The following is a 24,160-nucleotide window of genomic DNA, read 5'->3' as shown; positions in this document are numbered from 1 at the left end:
TTAAAATAAGCACAGCTTAGTTGCTGACACAGAGTGATTAGGACTGCTGATCTTTGAGGAGTTGAACAGTTTGTAAAACAAGAATAAATGTATTAAACTACTGTCCAAAAATGGTGTAAAGAATAATACACAAAATGGTACATCTTTTAGTTACTTAATAAATAACAAGAATAAATAAGCATTGGAAGCCTGTATTTTATACTTATCATTAGATAATTATGGCATTCCCATAGATAACTAGTTTTGTATTGGACTGGTGATAGCTTCCATATGCAAAGGACAAACGATAGTTTTTCACATAAATCATTTTTTTTTTTTTTTACTAACGCTGTAGGTACCTGATTTTTAGGTACCTGATCAGAAGTGTAACTTTTATAAAAAAAATTTTTCTCTGCTTACAAAATGGGTCTAATATCTACTCTCTAGACATTCCATTGTCCTTCGATTTAATTTTTACCGTTCACAAGATGTACACCAATATTGAGATAGTACAACTTCTGATATTAGCTTTTTTTATTCAAAGCAGAACAATTTAGTTCTGTGCGTCGTTCAAATCCTATTCATTTACAGGGTAAAGCCGGCTTTGCCGAATAAGTGGATGCAAGCAGCTATCTGGAAAGGGCAACGCAGAAAGTTCAGTTAAGGTTCCTGTAACCTGATAGTATCACTGTTCTCTCCTGCAAGTCTAAATAGGTTCCAAAAATCTTAGTTTTTCCTAGCCAGTCGATGAGACAGGTTTTGTTTCTGGCACTGTTTTAATCAGTCTTGAACTGTTCGGTTGGCTTCGTTTTCAAGTTCCCGGTTGAGAGTCCCACGACAACGCCTACCGGAATTTTAAAGGTTTTTTAAAACCTGCTTTCCTCACCGGCCGGCTTTCTTTTCTCCCACTCACGGGCTTTTCTTTTTTCTCTTCCCCTCAATTCCTTTTACACTCAAGCTGTGTAGGGGGATTTAAATTCCAGTCCGGAACTCGGAATCGCGCGCCTTGAATGACGGGAGTCGTAGTTTTCGTGACTTCTCCCTAACCGCTTTTCACGCAGAGTCCTTCCTGCAGTGATAAACTATAACTCCCAGAATGCATGCTCGGGCTCCTGCCCCCCCCTCCCCCCCGCTATGCGCACGCGCCCTGAGGCCGCAGGATTTGAATCGGCGGCGTTGTTATTGACGCCATATTGGGGCCGGCGGCGGGTGGAAGAGTCGGACAGTGGAAGGGGAAGCGGCTAGACGTGTTTGCTGGAGCTCCTGCCGCTGCCGCAGCCTCTCAATCTCGCCGCATCGACCACCGCTTTCTAACTTTGGAAGCTACTCGGGCGTCTTAGGAGCTGCGTTCTAGCCTCACATCTCACGGGGCTGGTATTGACTTCTGAAGAAGCCGGTCTCCGCGCAGGAGCGCCTCAGGCGCGGCGCAAAGCCCGAACGGACGGCGGGGGCGGCCGGAGCGTCTCCCGGGGGAGCCGCGCCTGAGGAGGCGGAAGAGCCCCCCTGACGCGGCCAGCGTGAGCCGCCGCCACCGCCCCTCCTGCTCTCGCCCCGGCCGGCCCGGGCCACTGCCCCTGCCGCGGAGGCGGCGGCAGCGGCTCTGCTCCCCTCGCCGGCGCTCCGCCACCCGCCTTTCCTCTGTTGAGCCTGTCGGTTAGGCTCTCTTCGGGGCCCCGCTCTTCCCCGCTTCCTTCGCCCTCCCTTCCCTGACTCCACCCGAGCCCGGCGCCCCGGCCATGGCGTGCGGAGCCACTCTGAAACGGACTCTGGATTTCGACCCGCTGCTGAGCCCGGCGTCCCCGAAACGGAGGCGATGTGCGCCATTGTCGGCGCCCACCTCTGCCGCCGCCTCCCCGTCGTCGGCCGCCGCGGCCACCGCCGCTTCCTTCTCTGCCGCCGCCGCCTCGCCGCAGAAGTATCTCCGAATGGAGCCATCTCCCTTCGGCGACGTCTCCTCCCGTCTCACCACAGGTGGGACTCGGTCTTGCGGCCGCCCGGGGGGTGGGGGCGAGGGATGAGGCCGCGGGACTGGGGGTGCAGGACGGCTCTCCGCCCTCAGCAGAGTCCTCCGCGGCCACATTTCTCCTAAGGAGCTCTTTGACTGTCGGAGACATGATAGGAATGGCCTGATATCGGGGGAGGGGTCGGGGGTGGGGTGGGGAGGGATGGTGCCTTGCCAGGTATTGTGGGGTTGAGGAAGGTCTTTTTCTTTGGGCCGAATGACTGGAACCGAGCGTTTCCGTAGTCTGGAGAGCCCCAGCGGAAATGATCAGAGAGAGCGCTACACGGAAATCGAGGCAAACGAGGGGTCACACATTTCACCCGAATCTCGATGGCTGTCTCCCAGAATCGATTGGTTGCACCCTTCGACTCTGGAACTGGGTGGTTTGAGGCTAGGCGGCCGCCCCTCTTCCACTTCAGACATGGCTGATTTTAGTACGGAAGGGGTGGGGGTGGGGGAGGGATGTCACTGGGGCGAGATCTAGGCCTGTCATTAATCACCCACAAGAACGCCACTTTGGCTGAGTCAAGACCTGTTTCCCTAGCAGGGTCAACAACAAAGAAAATGCTCTTCCCGAGTACTGTAATACGATCACACTATATATGTCTAGACCTTGAGAAACTTGAACTTTTAATGAAAAGCGAGTTATATTGAAATGCGGGGCTGAGTAGTTGCTTTAGTTAAAAGTGCTTTATTTCTGCCCATGAAAGTACTTTGGAAGGAAAGGGCTAGGCCTTGAAAATAATAAATCAACCCAGGATTCCAAGGGACGTCAGAATATTTTTGCTGTTCATCTTGAAACATTTACTGAAAGTGACTGGGGAGCTACCTCTTGACTGCTTTGTACTGCGTTTGTGTCCGTTTTTTCCTGTACTTTGAAAATGCTTGTGTGCCCCTGGCATAGTCTTAAGATAGGCTTATGTGGACTGGTAGTGTAAATGTTTCCTTTGTGCGTGTAGCATGCAAAGGTTTCATGTGTGAGCCTTTGGTGATAATAAGATCTGTAGACAAAGCCTTTTCATAGCTTGACTTACGTATTTATCGTTAGCTTTAAAAAGAAAATCTGTGGGCAATATTTAACTCTACTGGTAACTTGGTTTGGAATTGACGTAAGTTTTGTTATTTTTCAGGTCAGACTTTTAAAATAATCTTTTTCCAAATATATGGGGAGATCCTCAAATGCCTAGTCTACCATCTTTTGCTGTTGGAACAGTGTCAAGAATGAGTTCCTGGGGATTAATACTATTTTCAGAGTTTGTCTTTTTAGTGAAAGACTGTCACTGAAAATTGAAATGATACTGTGGAATCTGTACTTAATAAGGCCACTTAAAAATAGCTCTAGCTAGCCAGCAATAAATTTCATTGGAGGGGGGTGAATTAATACAGTGTTAGGTTTGGGAGTTAAAGTATATTGCAGTGCTAAAATAGTCTTGAGCATATAAGGTAAGTCAGCTAGGGGGCTATATTTGTCCTCACTTTAAAGGGTATTAATTCAGAAAGAATGGTGATTTTTTGCAGATCTGTTATTTCATTGATGTATTTGAAGCATTCACTAATGCAGTTGACTTCACATTTTCTTATATTTCAGTTAAGTGGACCATTACTATTATAATAGTAAAATGACTGGAATTATTGAAATTGTTTAAGCCTGCTGATTCAGATTCACATTTTTCCAAAATATTGGTATGTTTTCTGTTTTTCAAGGTGTTTTTGACATCCGCTGTAAGTTTGATCATATCCTGAATTCTAAAGTCACACACTAACTGATATTTATTGAGTCTCTGAAAAGTGTTTTTTCTAGCTATTTCAATTAGAGAACAGCAGTTAAAACTGATTAACTTTTGAGTTGCTAACATTTACCTTTTTAACTGTGGTCTTGGAGTGACATTTTTTTTGCATGTACTTTAATTTAGCGTTATGTTTACACGGCCGGTTTTGGGCTTGTTCTTGTGTGGTTTTGGTAATGGTGTCATAATGGGAGCTGCAGTGTTGTGCAGGTATCACAGAGCTTCCCAGTTTTCATGTCCTCTAACTTGGAAATAATTTTCCAAGTACCTAATTTTTAAATTCCTATTTTAAAAGTGGTGATTCTTGGATAAGGAAGCTGTGGTACATATACACCATGGAATTTTACTCAGCCGTCAAAAAGAATTCATTTGAACCAGTCCTAATGAGATGGATGAAACTGGAGCCCCTTATACAGAGTGAAGTAAGCCAGAAAGATAAAGAACATTACAGCATACTAACACATATATATGGAATTTAGAAAGATGGTAACGATAACCCTATATGCAAAACAGAAAAAGAGACACAGAAATACAGAACAGACTTTTGAACTCTGTGGGAGAAGGTGAGGGTGGGATGTTTCAGAAGAACAGCATGTATACTATCTATGGTGAAACAGATCACCAGCCCAGGTGGGATGCATGAGACAAGTGCTCGGGCCTGGTGCACTGGGAAGACCCAGAGGAATCGGGTGGAGAGGGAGATGGGAGGGGGGATCGGGATGGGGAATAAGTGTAAATCTATGGCTGATTCATATCAATGTATGACAAAACCCACTGAAATGTTGTGAAGTAATTAGCCTCCAACTAATAAAAAAATTTAAAAAAAAAAATGCAAAAAAAAAAAATAAAAAAAAATAAAAAAGAAAAAAAATAAAATAAAAGTGGTGATTCTTTAAGCTTGTCTAGAGTGAATACCATATATCTTTAGCAGAAGTAAGTAGCTAGGATTGGAAATGGAAAGCAACTTACCAAAATGAAATTGACTGGGGCTCTGTGGGAGTTCTTTGTTTTCATTTCTGTGGGTTCAAATATAATTTAAACAGTTTACAACTAGACTACTGAAGTGCAATTTTTTTCAGAACATGTGTATAATTTATTATGAATTTACTTTTGTTCTCTGGATATATTTATATATAAGTATTTTCTGATACGTCGCTGAAGTCATGTTGTCGCTTCAGGAACTGAGTATCTGTTTTAAGCCCTAGCTTTGGTTTTTTTGGTTGTTGGTCATCTCAGGGAGGTTTGACTTGATGACTGTTATTTAAATCGATATTTTTCAAACTATTGCAACTTAATAATAGGAAAAAGGAAAGAACTGGCAAATAAAGTTTTATTGGAACACAACCATACTCATTTTTTTTGAAGTATTGTCCATATCCCTTGCCGGCTACAACAGAGGGGTCAAGTAATTGTGACAGAGATTGTATTTTCCCAGAGACCAAATATTTACTGTCTGGTTCTTTTCAGAAAACGTTTGTCCAATCCTCGTTGAGGGTGTTGGCAGTGAGGTTTGTAGTAATCTCAGCATGTGGAAAAAGAAAAGTGCATGGTAACTGGAGATGGGGGGTGGTGGGAACCATTTGCTGTGGTTGGAAAAATGAATGCCTCTACTTAGCTTTATTCGTACTCATCCTGGCAAGTTAATTGAGAGCTTATTTCAAAGAGTTCTATCCTTGTTGATTGGTTTTTGAAACCTCTCAGAATATTATCACTTAGCCAAAAGATTGTCATGACATTCCCTGGAGCAAAAATATTTTAATAAAATCAAAATACATGGGGCTGTCAATCAAATCCAACACATTGTTATTCATAATTGTGTAGTGAATGAATGAGTGGCTGAATGAAGTGATCCTTCTGTGAACTCAACCTATTTGTGAATTTGCTAGACAGGTTTATACACATCATTTGACTTGTTACCATTGCTCTAGTCTGCCTTAGGAATTGAGTTGGATGAAGAGTTAAATTCCTTTGTAAAAGCTCATTGTATTTGCTGGAAACTTGCCATTAAGAATGGAAATTGCAGCTTGTGAATGGGGAAGGGTTTACAGGAACTTAGATTGTTCTGTAGACATTGATGCATGTCTGCAAATGGAGACACCAGCTGGCTTAAATGAAGTATAAATGGTTCTACACAAACAAATGAGATGTCTGTTGGAGGAGGCACCATTTCACTTCAGATGTCATTTATATTGAGCCAGAAGTGTTTTTAATATTTTGTGGTTATTTAGACAGCTGTTAGGTTGCTTCTAGTTTCTCAGTGGATTTGGCAAATAAACTGTTTTTAATGGTCTTTGTACTTTGGACTTTAAACCTGATATTTTATTTAGGACTGCGTATGTAGCTGTGGTTATTTAATAGTCCTATGAATTATGCATTTAAGAATCATGTAAGTTTATAAGCCATTAAAAGCAGAGTGCAGTTGTATTCATTATTAAGCTATTTTGTTTTGGAAGTAGAAAAATGGGAGCCTATCTTGAGCACAGAAGCACATAGTGTAAACGTGTCTAGATCAGAGAAAAGATTTGCTAACTCTTTGTTAGGTGAAAATGCTCTGATGTAAAGGAGAACAATAAAATTTCTTCAGTTTTCCTGAATGGCTTTATAGGAAAAAGAATATATTGTGTATTACTCAGGCCTTTTCCTAAGTGTTTAGATAGACAGGAAGACAGTGATAGAAATGCTTTAGTTTTGAAAGGTTGAGAAAGAGGTTATTTGGAAGTGCCCATTTTTGTGTGTTTTTCCTCTTTGAAAAGAAACCTTTGATTATTCTTCCACTTAAAGAAAAATGCATAATGATAGCATAGGTTAAGTTTGGACCTCTTGGGTAGTTGGTTCACGAAACAAGAAAATGAACGGTATTGGGTCTTTTCTAGTGCTCATAAGTGAATTGTGTACAAGGTTGAGTCGTGTCTGACTCTTTGTGACTTCATGGACTGTAGCCCACCAGGATCCTCTGTCCATGGAATTTCCCAGGCAAGAATTCTGGGGTGGGTTGCTATGCCCTCCTCCAAAGGATCTTCCCTACCTTGGTTTCAAATCTGCATCTCCTGCATTGGCAGGCGGATTCTTTACCACTGAGCCACCTGGGAAGCCCCATAGGTGAATTAACCGGCAACTTACAGTCCTTGCAAGTACTTAGTAGCACCAACAGTTACTACTACTAACCCTGTGCTAGTCCAGAATGTTGTCTATGCATATGTGAAACCACAGTGCATTTCTTGACTTTGAGAAGACTGCCTCCTTTCAGAAAAGTATGAAGAGAGTGGAATACTTGTTAAAGCCTATATGAACCTGTCTGGCATCTGCAGATGGTGAAGAGGTCTTCACAGATGATCTTAGTTTAAGAGATGCATCTTCAATTTTACTACTGAGCATAGGACTTCTAGAACTCAGCAGCTTACCATTGTTTCTCAACTTTCTAAACACACCTGAGAAATATCAGTGGCAGTTTTGTAGCAAAGACTGTTGGTGATCCCCAGGGTTGTCCCCTGGATTTTGAGAGGGTAGGTGGGACTTGCCTAGTTTGAGAATTACCTGCTATACCTTCTCTCTCTTAATGTGTTATACAGAGTTTTAAAATATTTACTGAATGTATTTGTTGAATTAAGGTTTGGGCAGTTTAAGAGAAAAATATAATTTCACTTCTTCTGGACCAGTTTTTCTTTTTAGACTATTTTGTGACAATAAAGTGACAATATGTGACATATCTTAAAACTGCGATGCAGACAAATGAGTAGTAACAAGAAATTTTGCATTTATTTTAGTTTTACTTGGAATAGTATTTTGAGGCTGTTGAAGTACACCAGAAGTATTCCTTCATGTTTCTGAATAGTGACGATAAACATGGTGCTGCTGCTGCTAAATCGCTGCAGTCGTTTCGGACTCTCTGTGACCCCACAGACGGCAGCCCACCAGGCTCCCCCGTCCCTGGGATTCTCCAGGCAAGAGTACTGGAGTGGGTTGCCATTTCCTTCTCCACATGGTTATGTGTATTACAATATTTGAAATAGCCCCATTTACAAGGATTTTACCATTTTCAAAGATTTTATATGATTTTTAGGAAAAATAATTTGTAATGTGAAGTTCTGAGCTTTCATTTCTAAAGGAATTGAATGATTTTAAACTTTTTTTTTTTTTTGATGGGAAGATACCGCAATTATAATTGAGCAGGGAGAGAATCCTTGCAGGTAAATCAAAATTCTAGTGTCAACTTTGATGTTTATTTTGAGCCCTTTGATCATAGTTTTGCATTGTGCCAGATTGTATAATCTTTCTTGTGATGATAGGTTTTTGGGGGTAGTGGTAGTGGTTTTTATCCTTCCAGCACTAGAAAAATAGCTCACAATATGCTTGTAGTTTGTCGTAGAGTATAACTGCAGTCTTCCTCTCTTTACAAACTAAGTCACTAATTTTTGTATGTCACATATCATAGATCATCCTGAAGTATAAATGCTTACAACATTTTGATTGTATTAAAACTATGAATTTTTTTTTCAGTAATACAATTTTTGAGTTTGACTGTATTTTTAAATTCTCTGTTCATGTACCTGGATTTTCTTACCTTTATTAAAAAATGTAAGTACTTCCTCTGAAAGTCACTTATTCAAGCTTTTGTGAACCTTTGAGTTTCAGATTCTAGGCTGGTTAGGCAAAGAAAAGACAGTCTCTGGGTACCAACAAGAGCTGCAACTGCTGGTACTTATAAAACTATCTAAATGTGAAGAAAAATACCATAAACTTTATGGCTTATCAAATACTTATTTTAATTCTCTGTGGACAGTTGTCCATATTAGCATTATTTTCACCTTTGACAGGCTGAGCATTGAAAGTGGCTTACTGATTACATCACACTTTAACTTCTGAAGCTTATTTATTGACTGTTTCTGAAATTGTTTTAGTCTGTAGTGTCCATTCAGACTTTGGTTTAGTATTTATTTTCATTTCCCTTAATGTTAATTCTTAGAAAACTCCCTCTAAAAATCGAACTAAAGGGAGGAAGTTTGGAGAGATGGACCTAGAAGAGTTGCTTTTCTTTCTTTTTTTTTTTTTTTTTTAAAAGCATAGCATCATTGAACTGATGTAGCAGTTGAATAGAATGGGGGTAGAATTCGAAAGGTTGTAGAAAGCCAGCTTTTCAAACATTACTTTACTTGAACTTTGCCTTTTGTTACAGAAGATTGCCTTGTTCCTAATGCTGATGCATAATTCTCTGTAAGAAAAACTTTTCTAAGCAGTATAATTGGTTAAAACTGTAGGAGGTTTTAGGTGATTGTGACAGATGGAGGAAACTGATCCATGGCTCAGGGTGAAATAGTACATTATCAGAGGCTGTTTTTGTACTCAGCATGTGTGGTAATGCTGACCTGTCAGTTTAGAATAATTCCTAACTGTTGAAACACCAGTAAATCATTCTGGTTAGTTACAGATGCCAATCCTCAGAGGAAGCAGTTTAGAGACACTTGAAGCATCCCTTGTATAAATATCTGAATGTAATACAAACATTTCTTATAATTACCCTATTACAGTCAGTGATTGTATTTGCAGGGCTCTAAGTAGATGAGAATTATGTGCCAAAAGCTTACTACCTTAACAGTCAGAGTTTGATATTTCATTGCATGAAGTATTAGTAGTACATGGTGGTGCATCCCTCTATTCTAACAGACATTCTGTTTTTCTGATTGATTTTCACTTTAGGTAATCATGGAATATTGGCTAGGTGTGCCAGTATGGTACTGGAGAGGGTAGTAGATGTTAAGAGGTTAGGCCTTGAGATCAGGCTTCAGTTCAGTTCAGTCGCTCAGTCGTGTCTGACTCTTTGTGACCCCATGAACTGCAGCAAGCCAGGCCTCCCTGTCCATCACCAACTCCCAGAATTTACTCAGACTCATGTCCACTGAGTTGGTGGTCCCCTTCTCCTCCTGCCCTCAATCTTTCCCAGCACTAGGGTCTTTTCAGATGAGTCAGCTCTTCACAGCAGGGGCCAAAGTATTGGAGTTTCAGCTTCAGCATCAGTCCTTCCAATGAATGCTCAGGACTGATTTCCTTTAGGATGGACTGGTTGGATTTCCTTCCTGTCCAAGGGACTCAAGAGTCTTCTCCAACACCACAATACAAAAAATCAATTCTTTAGTGCTCAGCTTTCTTTATAGTCCAACTCTCACATCCATACATGACTACTGGAAAAACCGCAGCTTTGACTAGACGGACCTTTGTTGGCAAAGTAATGTCTCTGCTTTTTAATATGCTGTCTAAGTTTGTCTAACTTTTTTCCCAAGGAGTGTCTTTTAATTTCATGGCTGCAGTCACCATCTGCAGTGATTTTGGAGCCCCCCAAAATAAACTCTCTCACTGATTCCAATGTTTTGCGATCTATTTTCCATGAAGTGATGGAACCAGATGCCGTGATTTTAGTTTTCTGAATATTGAGCTTTAAGCCAACTTCTTCACTCTCCTCTTTCACTTTCAAGAGGCTCTTTAGTTCTTCTTAACTTTCTGCCAGAAGTGTGGTGTCATCTGCATATCTGAGGTTATTGATACTTCTCCCGGCTTGATTCCAGCTTGTGCTTCATCCAGCCCAGCGTTTCTCTTGATGTACTCTGCATATAAGTTAAATAAGGCTTGGGTTTGCCTTATTCCAGCTGTATGCCCTTTCAGAAGACATTGCAGTAAAGCCTCATTTTCCTCATCTGTAAAAGTGTGCACTTGATAGTGGTATCTGCCTTCTGGGGATGTCATGAGAGTTAAGAGCATTTCCTGTCCCTGAGTGCTGGAGATAGTTACAGTTGGGCAACCTCAAGTGGGACTTTTTACATTGTCCAGCAATCCTGCCGTTTATTCAGTGAATAACCTTGCCTTTTACTTCTACTTCATGGAAAAAATAGAGGCCATCAAATGGCAGCGTCTTCATTTTCCCAGTACCTACTCTACTAGTGTTTTTGAATATTTTTTTGTTTTTAGTATCATTGAGGAGGATTAAATGAGATAATTAAAGCCCTTTACATAGTGAGGAAAGGATCCCACTTGTCTCCAGAGGAACCTTATCCTCTGGTTTTTGTCTGTCAACCAGATCTTTGCTTTTGGCTTTAAATAGTGTCAAGCCTCCCATTATAAAGGAAATGAAGCATCTTCATTTTGGCTCCTGCAGTCATCCAGATTCCTCCATTTCAAAACTAGATTCAAATTGATTGCAGATAGTCTGCTTAAGTCCACGGGGCTCTCAACTTACTCCCAGTATATTTGTACCTCAGATGGCTTTGTCAAGCCAGCGATGACTTCCATGGCACCCGATCAGTCCTCATCTTGTTTGACCTTCCTTATAGCATTTACACTGCTGACACTCCCTTCTTTTTGAAATATCTTGTGTATTTTAATCTTCTGTGACAGCACTGTTTTCTTCCACTCCTCCAGCTGTTCTTTTTGTGTTCATCTGGCCATGAGTTCTTTAGTTCTAGATTCATTCAGCTCTACTTCTGGCTGGCTTAATAGCTCCTTTAAGTGATCACACATGCATGCATGCTCCTGACTTCCATTTCCACTTACAGGTGACTTTCTAATTTAAATCTTTAGTTCAGGTTCAGCCATGGGAAGTTTAGACTTTTTACTGTCATGCCTTCCCAGAAGCCTTTCTTCCTCCCACAAGTCAGAATTTTCATGAAATCTTTTAATTTTTTAAGTATTCACAGTTAAGTTACAGAATACATGGGTTAAACAAAGATGTCTGTAGGTTTCCAATCAGTGTCTTCTGGTGTGAGATATATATACACACACTATATATATACATGTATATATGTATATACCTATATATATATATATAGCAGAAATTAAAAAGCAAATGTGTTTATTCACTATCAGTCACATAATGAACATGTTGATTATGTTAATGTCATGTGATGAATCTCCTTTAGTAGGACCGGTCAAGTTTAAATTGTTTTACAGAGTTATTTTCCTGGTCGGGAAGGATATGTGTTAGAATTACAAAAGCCATCCAGGTGAGAGTGGCAAAATAAATTAGATCATCCTTAATGTTTTTGTGCTTGTAATAATCTCAGCTGCTACTGCTTTCCTTGTCTTCCTCTCCATTTCCTGGCATGTCCAATAGTACATAAACCAGCCACTTTTCTTTTTAATTGCCACAATAAGAGTTATTTTAAGCAGAGGATAGAAACTTAGATGTCCACAGTTCCAGGCAAGTAATGAGTGAAATAAACAAGATGGGGACTTGTGAATTCCAGTCTTGCTCCTGACCTGCTGCATCACCTGGAAACTCATTAGAAAATGCTTAACCCAGGCTCCATCCTTTATAGGGTTCATTTTAACAGAATCCCTAGGTGATTGTGTGTGTGCGTTAAAGTTTTAGAAGCACTTGAGAACTTATACCCAAAAGGCAGCAGCCACTCTTGAGCTGAACTTTGCCACATAATCCAATACCCACCCCCAACCACTGCTTCCCCATCAGCAGTAGTCAGAAATCTGATCATTCAACTTTTGAATGATGGCCACATTGTTTTGAAAAAAGTTCAGGCCAGACATGTCTTTGGACTCCATTTAATTCATGAATCATCACTTTGCAACCTCTGGTTTCCAGATATGCCGTATCTCTATTTATGTGTGTGTGTGTGTGTTTTGGGGGCCCTAATAAGTTGTTATGAGAAACAGGTTAGTTTAGCTTGCTTGTGTTGCCCTATAGTCCTCCTCAAGGAGTCTGCTCTTTGTCCTTCCAGACCTTATCTGGTTTTGATGGCCCATGGTTATTTGAAATAGAAGCTGAGATTTGGCACTAAATGTTTTCCAAAGCTTGCATATTTGGTTTTGGATAATTCAGTTTCTTCTTTCTTTTCACCATTTATTTCTTTCATTTTTTGTTATTACTCTTTTTCTAGCTTGTAAGCTACTTGAGAAGACATTTGCAGACAGTAAAGAAGTAAACAACAAAAGCAGCATGGTTAGCACACGGAATCTAATGTAACATAAATAGAGATATGAAGCGTCATGTGTATCGGGGAGGCACCACCTGCTGACTGAGCCTGGCTTGGACTCCTTGCCTTAGTGCCTCTCACTGCGCAGTTACCTTGTAATTTACACTTAGACCTGAAGAATTTAATCAGTTGAGCCATTTACTTCAAATAAGTAACTATTGTATAGTACCAGTGAAGTAATAGAATTTGACCTGTACTAATTATAGTTATTCTAATTCTTGTAGGGGATAAATGAATGACTCTAATGCAGTGAAATGTAAATTTAGAATCTGAGTCAGTTGCCTTTAAAATACTGTAGCCAATACCCTGGTGTTTATATAAATATATGCAGCTATATTAATGTTTATTAGGATTTGTGGTAATCCAAATAAAAGTTAAAACTGTAGATATACCTTGACAATCTTGTGTTAAAATTTGGTTTCAGGTTCCTTTTAACATAGCAGTAATTGTAAAGTAAATTTAAAATGGCATCAGCTCATTTTTTTAAATTGGATAACTCTTGACTGGATAAGAATATTATCCTTAAGGTTCCCTCAAAGGAGTCAATAAGAACTATTCTAGTTTCTGATAAGATGATCAAGGAGAATAGTTGAAATTACAAAGAAGGCCTCCATGGCAACTCTGAATTGTCTACTTGATAAAATACAGACACGGTAGTGTCTGTAGTTCGGAGCTCTAGGTTTGGTCTGTTCTTTTATTTGGAACAGTTTCAGTTTTAGGTCTTAATAGCTACTGCAGGTTTTCTGTACTTAATTGTGTACAGTTTTTCCATTTAATTTGTGTTCCTCCCTAGAACTGACAGGCTTTCAAGATTTATTTCATTTTTAATCCCATTGTTTGAATTAATCTGTTTAGATGAAGTTTTAGCTTGTTTGTTTTCAAAGATACTCCATAGAGAAATTAGCATGTAAGGTGATAATAAACTTGTCTTTCATACCTGAAGTTAAAACTGTTAATGAAACTGTTAATGTTTGATCTAGTAATTATGTCAGTAGAAAAACAGAAAGTCCATACAGGTCTGGAGCAAAAATTTATTTTCACATACCACCAATTTTTAGACATCTTATGGTATGGACTCTAGTCTAGAAAGATACTTGATGATGACCCTGCACCCCCACCCCCCCATTTCGTGATTCTCCTTTAAACACATTTCTGATTGCTTCTGATTCCATTTTCCATTTGCTCTCAGTCTCATCTTGATGCTATTTCTTTTACCATCATCAGCAGCTTTTTTTTTTTTTTTTTAAATCCCTGCCTTCTCCTGTTTATATTGTTGACCTTGTTCATTGTGTCCAGGGTTTTTAAAGCAGTCATTGGCAACTAAGATGAGTAAACAGGCTTTATTGTCTCAGGCCAGGCCTTTTCTTTTCACATTTACCTAGGTTTTTTGCTTATATATATATATATATTTTTTTTTTTTTTTTCTTTCAGAAATTCCAAAGGAATAGGCTCACTGATAATCTGCTTATTACAGAGAATTTCTTTAGCAACTTCAGTGATATTTACTAGATTTGGGAATGGAAATGCCCTTAGTCATAAATCTGCTAATACTGACTTTCACTTAACCTAATAAGTGCAAAAAGTCTTAATATTTTACAGTTAACCTTTGAACAGTGTGGGCTTGAACTGACAGATCCATTTATGTGGATTTTTTTCACTAGTAAATAAAATAGTAAATACATGATCCAAAGGTGGTTAAATCCAAGGATGTGGAACCCTGCTGATGTGGAGGAACCATACCCTTGGATACAGGATAGAACTACAAGTTACATGGACTTTCAACAGCAGGAATTCTGCACCCTAAAAATCCCCATGTTGTTCAAGAGTTAGGTATATGTAGTTTTAAGGATTTTGAAAAGGGATATACCACAACCATTTGAGTGTAGATTGTCGTGAAAATACATATTTTGCTCTGTGGCTTGCTGCAAATTTAATGTACGCTTCACGAACGAAATATAAAGTCTGCATGATTAAAACTGGAATGTGCAACTGATGTTAGTGAAGCTTCACTTGACTTTCTTTTAATGGACTAGTAAATTTGTTGGCAACACAGTGTCAGATGTTACATGTACTTGGAATAGAATGTCATTTTAGTTCCATAAGAGATGGCTAGATTTTAGTTTAAGATTAAGTGAATATAGGTACTTTGTTGATGCATGTAAGGCCTTTATCCCGCTGGTATGGAAGCAACTTAAGTTGACCAGATATGTAAATTGAACTTGTGAATTCTGGAATACTGAATGTTGTGAGATTTCTTGGTTATCGGCTTCAAAACTGCATAGACCTCTGAGCCTATATATATTGAACTTGAGGCTTGTATTACTGGTTGTTACTTTGTTGTTCAGTCACTCAGTGGTGTCAGACTCTTTGTAACTCCATGGAGTGCAGCACACCAGGTTTCCCTGTCCTTCACCATCTCCCAGAGTTTGCTCAAACTCATATGCTTTAAGTCGGTGATGCCATCTAACGATCTCAGCCTCTGTCACCCTCTTCTTCAGCCCTCAATCTTTGCTAGCTTCAGGGTCTTTTCCAGTGAGTCAGCTCTTCGCATCAGATGGCCAAAATATTGGAACTTCAGCTTCAGCATCAGTCCTTCCAATGAATATTCAGGGTTATTTAGGAAAAACATATACTTCTGCTTTATTGACTATGCCAAAGCCTTTGGCTGTGTGGATCACAACAAACTGTGGAAAATTCTGAAAGAGATGGGAATACCAGACCGCCTGACCTGCCTCCTGAGAAATCTGGTCAGGAAGCAACAGTTAGAACCGGACATAGAACAACAGACTGGTTACAAATTGGGAAAGGAGTATGTCAAGGCTGTATATTGTCACGCTGCTTATTTAACTTATATGCAGAGTACATCATGAGAAACACTGGGCTGGGTGAAGCACAAGCTGGAATCAAGATTGCCGGGAGAAATATCAATAACCTCATATGCAGATGACACCACCCTTATGGCAGAGAGTGAAGAGGAACTAAAAAGCCTCTTGATGAAAGTGAAAGAGAAGAGTGAAAAAGTTGGCTTAAAGCTCAACATTCAGAAAAGTAAGATCATGGCATCTGGTCCCATCACTTCATGGAAAATAGATGGGGAAACAGTGACAGACTTTATATTCTTGGGCTCCATAATCACTGCAGATGGTGACTGCAGCCATGAAATTAAAAAGACGCTTGCTCCTTGGGGAAAAAAGACAAACCTAGACAGCATATTAAATAAAAAGCAGAGACATTACTTTGCTAACAAAGGTCCGTCTAGTCAAAGCTTTGGTTTTTCCATTAGTCATGTATGGATGTGAGAGTTGGACTATAAAGAAAGCTGAGTGCCAAAGAATTGATGCTTTTGAACTGTGGTGTTGGAGAAGACTCTTCACAGTCCCTTGGACAGCAAGGAGATCCAACTAGTCCATCCTAAAGGAAGCTAGTCCTAAATATTCATTGGAAGGACTGATGTTGAAGCTGAAGCTCCAATACTTTGGCCACCTGGTGCAAAGTACTGACTCATTTGAAAAGACCCTGATGCTGGCAGTGATTGAAGACAGGAGGAGGAGGAGAAGGGGATGACAAAGTATGAGATGGTTGGATGGCATCACCAACTCAATGGACATGAGTTTGAATAAGCTCTGGGAGTTGGTGATGGACAGGGAAGCCTGGGTGCTGCAGTCCATGGGGTCGCAAAGAGTCAGACACGACTGAGCGACTGAACTGAAATTGGACCATTCACTAACATTGTTGATCACATGTTACCAGTATTAGAACATCTTAAGAGCACCGTGAGGCTTGGATGACATAGTTCTATCGTAATAAGTATAAAAAGCAGTGCTGCAGCATTCAGAATTCTCCAGCTCTGACAAGTGTTGACAAAGATGTGGAGCACCTGGAACTCACATTACTGGTTGGAATGCAAAACATTCAGCCACTCTGGAAGATGGTTTGGCAGTTTCTTTAGCCATATAATCAGTCCATCCAGTTCCACTCCTAGGTATTTACTTAAGAGAAATAAAAATTTGTGCACCTATGGGCTTGTACTTGAATATTCATAATAGCCCCCAGTTGGAAACAGTCCAAATGTCCACCAGAAGAAGAATGGATAAGGTGTGATGTATACCATTTATACACAGTGGAATACTAATTAACAAAAAAGGATTTCTGGTTGATGTAACATCATGTATGAATCTCAAAACCATTTTGCTGGGTGAAAGAAGACAAAAATCTACTCTCTATGATGGCAGTTTCAGAAAACAGAACTGACAGCAGAGAAAGTGGCAGCGGTAAAGGTGGTGAATGAGAGAGCAGTCGGGCTGATAAAGTTCTCTCCTGTGGTTGTGGCGATTCCAGAATTACATGCACTTGTCAGGACTCATCAAATTGTACATTTAAATTGGTGAACTCATTTGTAAATTATGCCTTACAGTTCCTGAATAATATCTCTTAAATATTAGATGGTATGGAGATGTATAAAGCTAAAGTTTTAAAAGTTTTACCATACCATATCTTTCTTCTTAGGCTAGAACTTGTTCAAGACTTCCAAATGAACAAATTGTTACAGCTCTTGTTTTGGTACATTTCGGTTGTGCTTTGGGTGATTTATTTGTGAAGCAAAAGGAAGAATAAGGAATCTTGAGAACAGTTGTGTCACCACACTGATCAAAGAATAAGTCACATAAAAGAAGTTAAGGCCAAATTATATTGTGCTATTACATTTGAAGTCTTTGTGAGTAAACTTTGAATGCTTTGAATGGCACTTTTGATCAGCATGATGGTAACTGAAAATAAAATGATAAATGAGTGAAGCTTGCTATGAGATCGAAACATCATTACTTTAGAAACCTCTTAAAGAATTTTGCTACTGAGTTTTTTTTTTTTTTTTAAAAAGGATGTGTGCCTGACCTGGTTGGTACAAGATGTTGCACTGGTTTTATTGGACCCCTCTGTGAATCTTAGGAAGCCTGTTTCTCTCATGGTGCTTAGCTGTTCGGTAGACAGCTATTTTATTTCACATTGGTAACTTTGTTTTAAATTAAAATTTCACAAAACAGAAAAAGAGACACAGATGTACAGAACAGACTTTTGGACTCTGTGGGAGAAGGCGAGGGTGGGATGTTTTGAGAGAACAGCATCGAAACATGTATATTATCAAGGGTGAAACAGATCACCAGCCCAGGCTGGATGCATGAGACAAGTGCTCGGGGCTGGTGCACTGGGAAGACCCAGAGGGATCGGGTGGGGAGGGAGGGGGGATCGGGATGGGGAATACATGTAAATCCATGGCTGATTCATGTCAATGTATGGCAAAAACCACTACAATATTGTAATTAGCCTCCAACTAATAAAAATAAATGGAAGAAATAATTAAAAAAAAAAATAAATGTTACAATTTCACATAAAGGGGAAAGGACTGAAAATGACTGTTTAATATAAACAAATGTTAAAACATTTTGAGAAATGTTCAATACATTCAAACAACCATCCTGAGGTTAGTCATTCCAGTGTGTGATTTTTGTATTCATGTATGTTTAAAACAGCTTTGTTTACGCACAAAATTTTACATAAATGGAATCATCACTAGATGTCTTTTGCAGGATTATTTTTTATTTGCAAGACTTTATTTTTTAATTGCTTTCTAGTGATAGTAATGAAACTGGCAGAATCTAAATGCTTAAGGGACTGATTGATAGGACCCCTCACAGTCTTGCAAAAGCTTTAAAAGTTCTTACTGGGGAAATTAAAAAGAGGTGTGAAATTTAAGTGTATACCTAACAAAAACTTCTAGTATTAAATTTTTCAAAAAGGATTGTCTTCATTTTATATAAATCTTTAGCCTTCAGTTGCATTTGTTCATTTTTAAATTGCATCATTTTAGAATGGTGTGGAATTACACTCCATTATATTTACAAAACATTTTATTGCCTGTTACTTTTGTTTACTTTTGCTTTGGATTGGGATTAACAAGCTTCCTGGGATGTAGTTTCCCATGGATATCCTATGAATTTAAGAACTCTGGTGGTGGTAAGAAAATCTGTTTGGAGGGGACTCTCAGGGATTTTCTGAAGAGGCTGGCTAACTGTCACTATTTTGAATTAGAAGTCTTCTAAAACTTATCACACTGGCCTAAAGGATATGCTTCTTATTTTTCATTCCTCATTTGATGGTTGTGGTTCAAGAGGATGGCACTGCAGTGTAGTGGTTTTTAATGCATATCTGTGATGTACCAATCACTTTACATGGGTTTTTACCCCAGAGATATAGGACAGAACTTTGCTGCTAAGGTTGTGATATTCATCAGTTCTGTTGAGCTTAATAATAAAATAATAATAATAAGCCATGGCTGCTTAATGTATCACATCCACTGTGTCATCTTGCTGACTACTGCTGTCACCTCTCACTCTTGTGTACCTGGATTTTACATACTTCTTCCTGCTTCTAATTATTTATGGTCTTGGAAAAGCCTGTTTAATAGTTCTCTGTGTGGTAAATAAATGACCTTTGAGTCTGGTACTCTTAGAATGTGAGTGAAATACATGTTTCAGTTCAGACTCCCTTATCTTTACCATTGAATGGAAAGCTTATTCTTTTTTTTTTTTTTTAAACTAATGAGTGCTCAGAAAGAATGGTATTTTGGAACAGCTGGATTCCAGATGGTGTGTATGTGCTATTTCTGAATGAGTGTCCCCATTATGCTGAAATGAATTCCTCCCAAAATACAAGTTTTCTAGATATTTGAAGATAATATTTTCAGTAGAACCCAACCTATTTTTTAACTTGAAAGTGTTTATCTTGCCAAATTTTGGCTTCTTTTCTTTTAGAACAAATTCTGTACAACATAAAACAGGAGTATAAGCGCATGCAGAAGAGAAGACATTTAGAAACCAGTTTCCAGCAGACAGACCCGTGTTGCGCTTCCAATGCCCAGCCACACGCATTTCTCCTCAGTGGGCCCGCCTCACCAGGTAATGGAACAACTGACGAGTGAAAGGAGATGTTACTTACTATGGGGAAGAGGAAGACAAATTGCCTTTAGTCATAAAGCTGCTATTTCTCCTTGATTTTTGACAAAATATTCATATAGGCACCTCATGATCTCTTAAAAATATGGTACAAAAAAGGTAATAGCCACTTGGATTCCCATGACTTAAAGTCAGCTATCCATCCCCTAAGTGGACTTCTCCATAAATGCCATGATTCATAGCATCTATTAAAGAGGAAAAAAAGAAATACAGCCATATGCTTCTCTGTCAGGTATAGATGTACCTTGCCGTGACTAAAACTGCATTTTACGGATTTCCCATAATTATTTAATAATGATAGACTTGAAATTTCTCCTATATACCGTATTTACAAAAATGTCCCTGAACATACACCCTCACACACACTTGTCTTTTAGGATAATGCCTAAAGGTTGATTATTTTGATCCTACATCTTTTTTTTACCTACCTTTTATTGGAGAGGATAGTTTGCAAATACACTTCTTAAAATTTAAGACGTAAAACTGAGGGGTATTTGAAGTGAAGGGGATCAGTCAGTTCAGTTGCTCAGTCCAACTCTTTGCAATCCCATGGACTGTATAGCACACCAGGCTTCCCTGTCCATCACCGACTCCTGGAGCTTGCTCAAACTCATGTCCATCGAGTCGGTGATGCCATCCAGCCATCTTATCCTCTGTCATCCCCTTCTGCCTTCAGTCTTTCCCAGCATCACAGTCTTCCAGTGAGTCAGTTCTCCGCATCAGGTGGCCAAAGTGTTGGGAGTTCCAGCTTCAGCAGCAATCTTTTCCAGTGACTATTCAGGACAGATTTCCTTTAGGATTGACTGGTTTGATCTCCTTTGCTGTCCAAGGGACTCTCACGTGAAGGAGATAACTTGGTGAAATTTGGTAAGGGGAGGTGAGGTTAGAGACAGGCTTGTATCAGTGGGAAAGCAAGCTCCTCTATTTGTCAGTTTACTTCTTATAAAATCAATTAACTGGCAGCCTCAGCAAAGCTGAGATTTTGAAAGTAAATAAAGATAGCCTTAGTTTGGTAGCTGTGGACTAAAGCTGGTGTGCTTTATTCTTGTGTATCAGTACACAAGAATTGTGGTGTCTGTTACAGCTGACGCTGGACACAGGACAGACATACTTATTAGTTAACTGGTCCCAGCCATCAAGTAAATAAAGAGCAAGTATAAAGAGGAATTGGGGCAGATAAACAGGACAAACAATTGGTAGCACATCTGTGTATTTGTGTTTATAGAATACCTGCAGCAGTGTTATCATGGGTGACTGTCATAACTCTGAGTTCTAAAAAAGATTAATTTCAGATGTTCTTCAAGAAAAGAGGAATGATGTTTTTGGAAAATAAAAGTACTCTAAGTAAATACTTCAAGAGGAATGCATTCTGAAAAATCTATCACTATCTAAGTGGCTGCTACATTAATAGTCTTTAAGGATGCTGAACTGTAAAATTTAATGTTGAGTATTAGGAATATATTCTCAGTATTTATTTTTACAAAGCCTCTCCTAGCTAATAATTAAAAGCATTTACTTTGTATTTTGTTATTCTGTCAACTCACCTTCACACTTTCCCCCCTTATATTTGATGGCATACATCTTGCTGTGTCTTTCCAAAGTTGTGAGCTGATAGGATTAAACCTGATTTAAGACTAGGGAAACACTGCTAAAGACTGATGGGAAATGCTTTTATATGGGCACTGAAAACACTCACATGAAACCACCTCAGTTAGATGACCCTTTTCTATGGTGGCTCTAAATCTGATGAGGTTTTTGTTCACTTTGTACATAGGGACTCCATCGGGAACATCCTCACCATTAAAAAAAGAACAGCCCTTATTCACTCTACGGCAGGTTGGGATGATCTGTGAACGTTTATTGAAAGAACGTGAAGAGAAAGTTCGAGAAGAATATGAAGAAATATTGAACACAAAACTTGCAGGTACGAGATGTTTTAGAGTCTTCCCAGAAACTCATCCAAAGAAATTCTTACATTTTACACATCAGTTAAATTACCCCTTGTATACACTGGTAGGAGTCTTCTCTAAGAACCAGAGAATTTCAGTTCAAGAAAGGAGATGAACTTGGCTATAGCCATGGCCCTCCTTAGTGACTTTAAGCAATAGTACTTGTTAGCCATGTAGATGAGCAGCAGTATTAGGAAACTAGATATTTCTTTTGGTAGTACCCTATGCTTTTGCTGTTTCCAGAGAAGCCTGGCGGGCTACAGTTTGCTTGTGGGTTTTTTTTTTAAACTCTTGGTTGTTTTTTATATTTCTAGGTTCTGCTTCTACCTTTTTTTATTTTACTTATCCAGATTTTGAACTTTTTATCTTGTATTGGGGTATTAGCTGATTAACAATGTTTGAGGTAGTTTCAGGTATTGTTAGATTCCAGATATATATAACATGTCATAGATAATTTCTCCCTCTCTGACTTCACTCAGTACGACACTGTCTAGGTCCATCCAGGTTGTTGCAGATGACACTGCTTCGCTCTTATTAATGGTTGCATAATGCTCCATGTTGTATACATAGACCACACCTTCTGTATCCAGGCCTCTGTCAGTGGACATTCAGGGGGCTTCCATGTTTGTAAACGGTGCTGCAATGAACATTGGCCTGCATGCATCCTTTCGGATCACATTTTTCTCCAGATACATGCCCGTGAGTGGGATTGCAGGGTCATATGGTAGCTCTATTTTTACTCTTTTATGAAACCTCCAAACTGTTCTCCATAGTGGCTGTACCAATTTACATTCCACCAACAGCGTAGGAGGGTTCTTTTCTCTCCACACCTTCTAGCATTTGTTTGTGGATTTTTTGATAATAGCCATTCTGACCACTGTGAGATGATGTAGTTTTGATTTGCATTTCTGTAAAAATAGCGATGTTGACATCTTTTCATGTGCATATTGGTCATCTGTATGTCCTCTTTGGAGAAATGTCTGTTCAGGTCTTCTGCTCATTTTGAGTGGGTTGTCTGTTTTGATGCTATTGTCATAAGCTGCTTGTAAATTTTGGAGACTAATTCTTTATCGGTCACATTGCTCGCAAAGGTTTTTGACTTTGTACCTTTCATGATAATTTTGCATCAGTCTGAACACTTGAAATTTAACTGGCACCGCATACATAATTTTATTACAGTATCAATCTGCTGCATTCTTTTAATTATCCAGAAAATTTTCTTCCATAAAATGTGATAATTTGAATGTAGTAAATAAAATATGTACACTAACATAATCAGACTTTCCCCCTTGATTTTTAAGCCACAGATTTAATGGATATTGATATTGTAAACTTCACGATTAGGGAGTTAAAGTGCTAATATAGGTGAGAGAATTTGTTAGTTATATAACATCTTTTTCTGTGGCATCTAAGTTACAGGTGGATATTTGGATTAATTACATATTTTACTGTGCTTTTTTGTCCTGTTTCCTCTCATTGTAGTACGTTACCATTCACAGACCACTTATAATAATTTTCAGAGGAAAAATATCTTTATTTTTAATAAGTAAAGAAATAAGCCCCACCCAGCTTATACATGAGGTTATGTGATTTGAGCTGATGTGGGTTTCCTAAGCTCCATGCTCTTTCCATTTGATAAGCTATTATTACTGAGGTTGTATGTCTAAGTGCCAACTTAGAATTGTTTCACTATATGTATTGGACTTCTGAGTTTCTCTGGCCTTGATATATTAAGAGGGCATTTTTACAAATCATGCAGTTGACATTTACCTTTATTTATAGAACAATATGATGCATTTGTGAAGTTTACACATGATCAGATAATGCGACGATATGGAGAACAGCCTGCTAGTTGTAAGTATTTCTATCTTTGAACCAAATACAAGACAATCTTATGGAGATGTTTGTTGTTAATTCATTATAATTATCTTCATACACAAGAGAACCTAACAATATCAAGGAGAAAAAGTTTGGAGGAAATAGGCAGTAAAATTTTATTCAGGCTTATTACTTTTGCTTACTTAAATACCTAGGGCAGTATATTAGGGATGAAGCTTTGGCGTGTGTTTAAATTTTGACCTGAACTTTGCACTCATTTTCCTTTTCTCTCCCTTTAGATGTTTCATGAATCACGTTTTCTGCATTTATGGGCTGCCTTGTTCCTTGTTGAGTTGTTGCAAGAGGTCCCAATTATGACATGCAGCAATGCCAATACCCCTCTGTGAATACAGGTTATTTCAAGCTTTCGTCAGTGGCAACCACTCTTAGGCAGCAACCGGATTTGGAAATTTCCTTGATGTCAACACCGCCCGGACGTGGACCTTTACCTGTGTTAATGCCAGTGGCCTCACTTGCTGTATCATTACAATTTGGCTTCTATTAATATGTTTGGAAAGGATTAAAGCTGGTATTCTAAGAACATGCCCTTCACTGGTTGTGTAAATAAAACTGTAGAAAGACA

At 39.1% G+C, this 24,160-nt stretch overlaps 1 protein-coding gene across 2 annotated transcripts; it reads left to right on the top strand.

Annotated features, from left to right (window-relative positions):
* Positions 1-1,155: 1,155 nt before the first annotated feature.
* Positions 1,156-24,160, top strand: AKIRIN2 (akirin 2). 2 transcript variants are annotated; one of them, XM_043438998.1, is made up of 5 exons: positions 1,157-1,950; positions 19,550-19,693; positions 21,525-21,674; positions 23,482-23,553; positions 23,817-24,160. In XM_043438998.1, exons 1-5 carry the CDS (start codon positions 1,716-1,718, stop codon positions 23,825-23,827), a joined length of 612 nt encoding a protein of 203 aa, XP_043294933.1. In that variant the 5' UTR covers positions 1,157-1,715; the 3' UTR covers positions 23,828-24,160. The 2 variants fall into 2 exon arrangements, with proteins under 2 accessions (XP_043294935.1, XP_043294933.1); XM_043439000.1 differs by lacking the exon at positions 23,482-23,553 and having other exon boundaries at positions 1,156-1,950.

Source organism: Cervus canadensis, chromosome 20 (genome assembly GCF_019320065.1).
Source record: "Cervus canadensis isolate Bull #8, Minnesota chromosome 20, ASM1932006v1, whole genome shotgun sequence".
NCBI classification, from domain to species: domain Eukaryota; kingdom Metazoa; phylum Chordata; class Mammalia; order Artiodactyla; family Cervidae; genus Cervus; species Cervus canadensis.
Note: the sequence above shows the minus strand (reverse complement) of the source record. Positions and strands in the feature narration are given on the sequence as shown.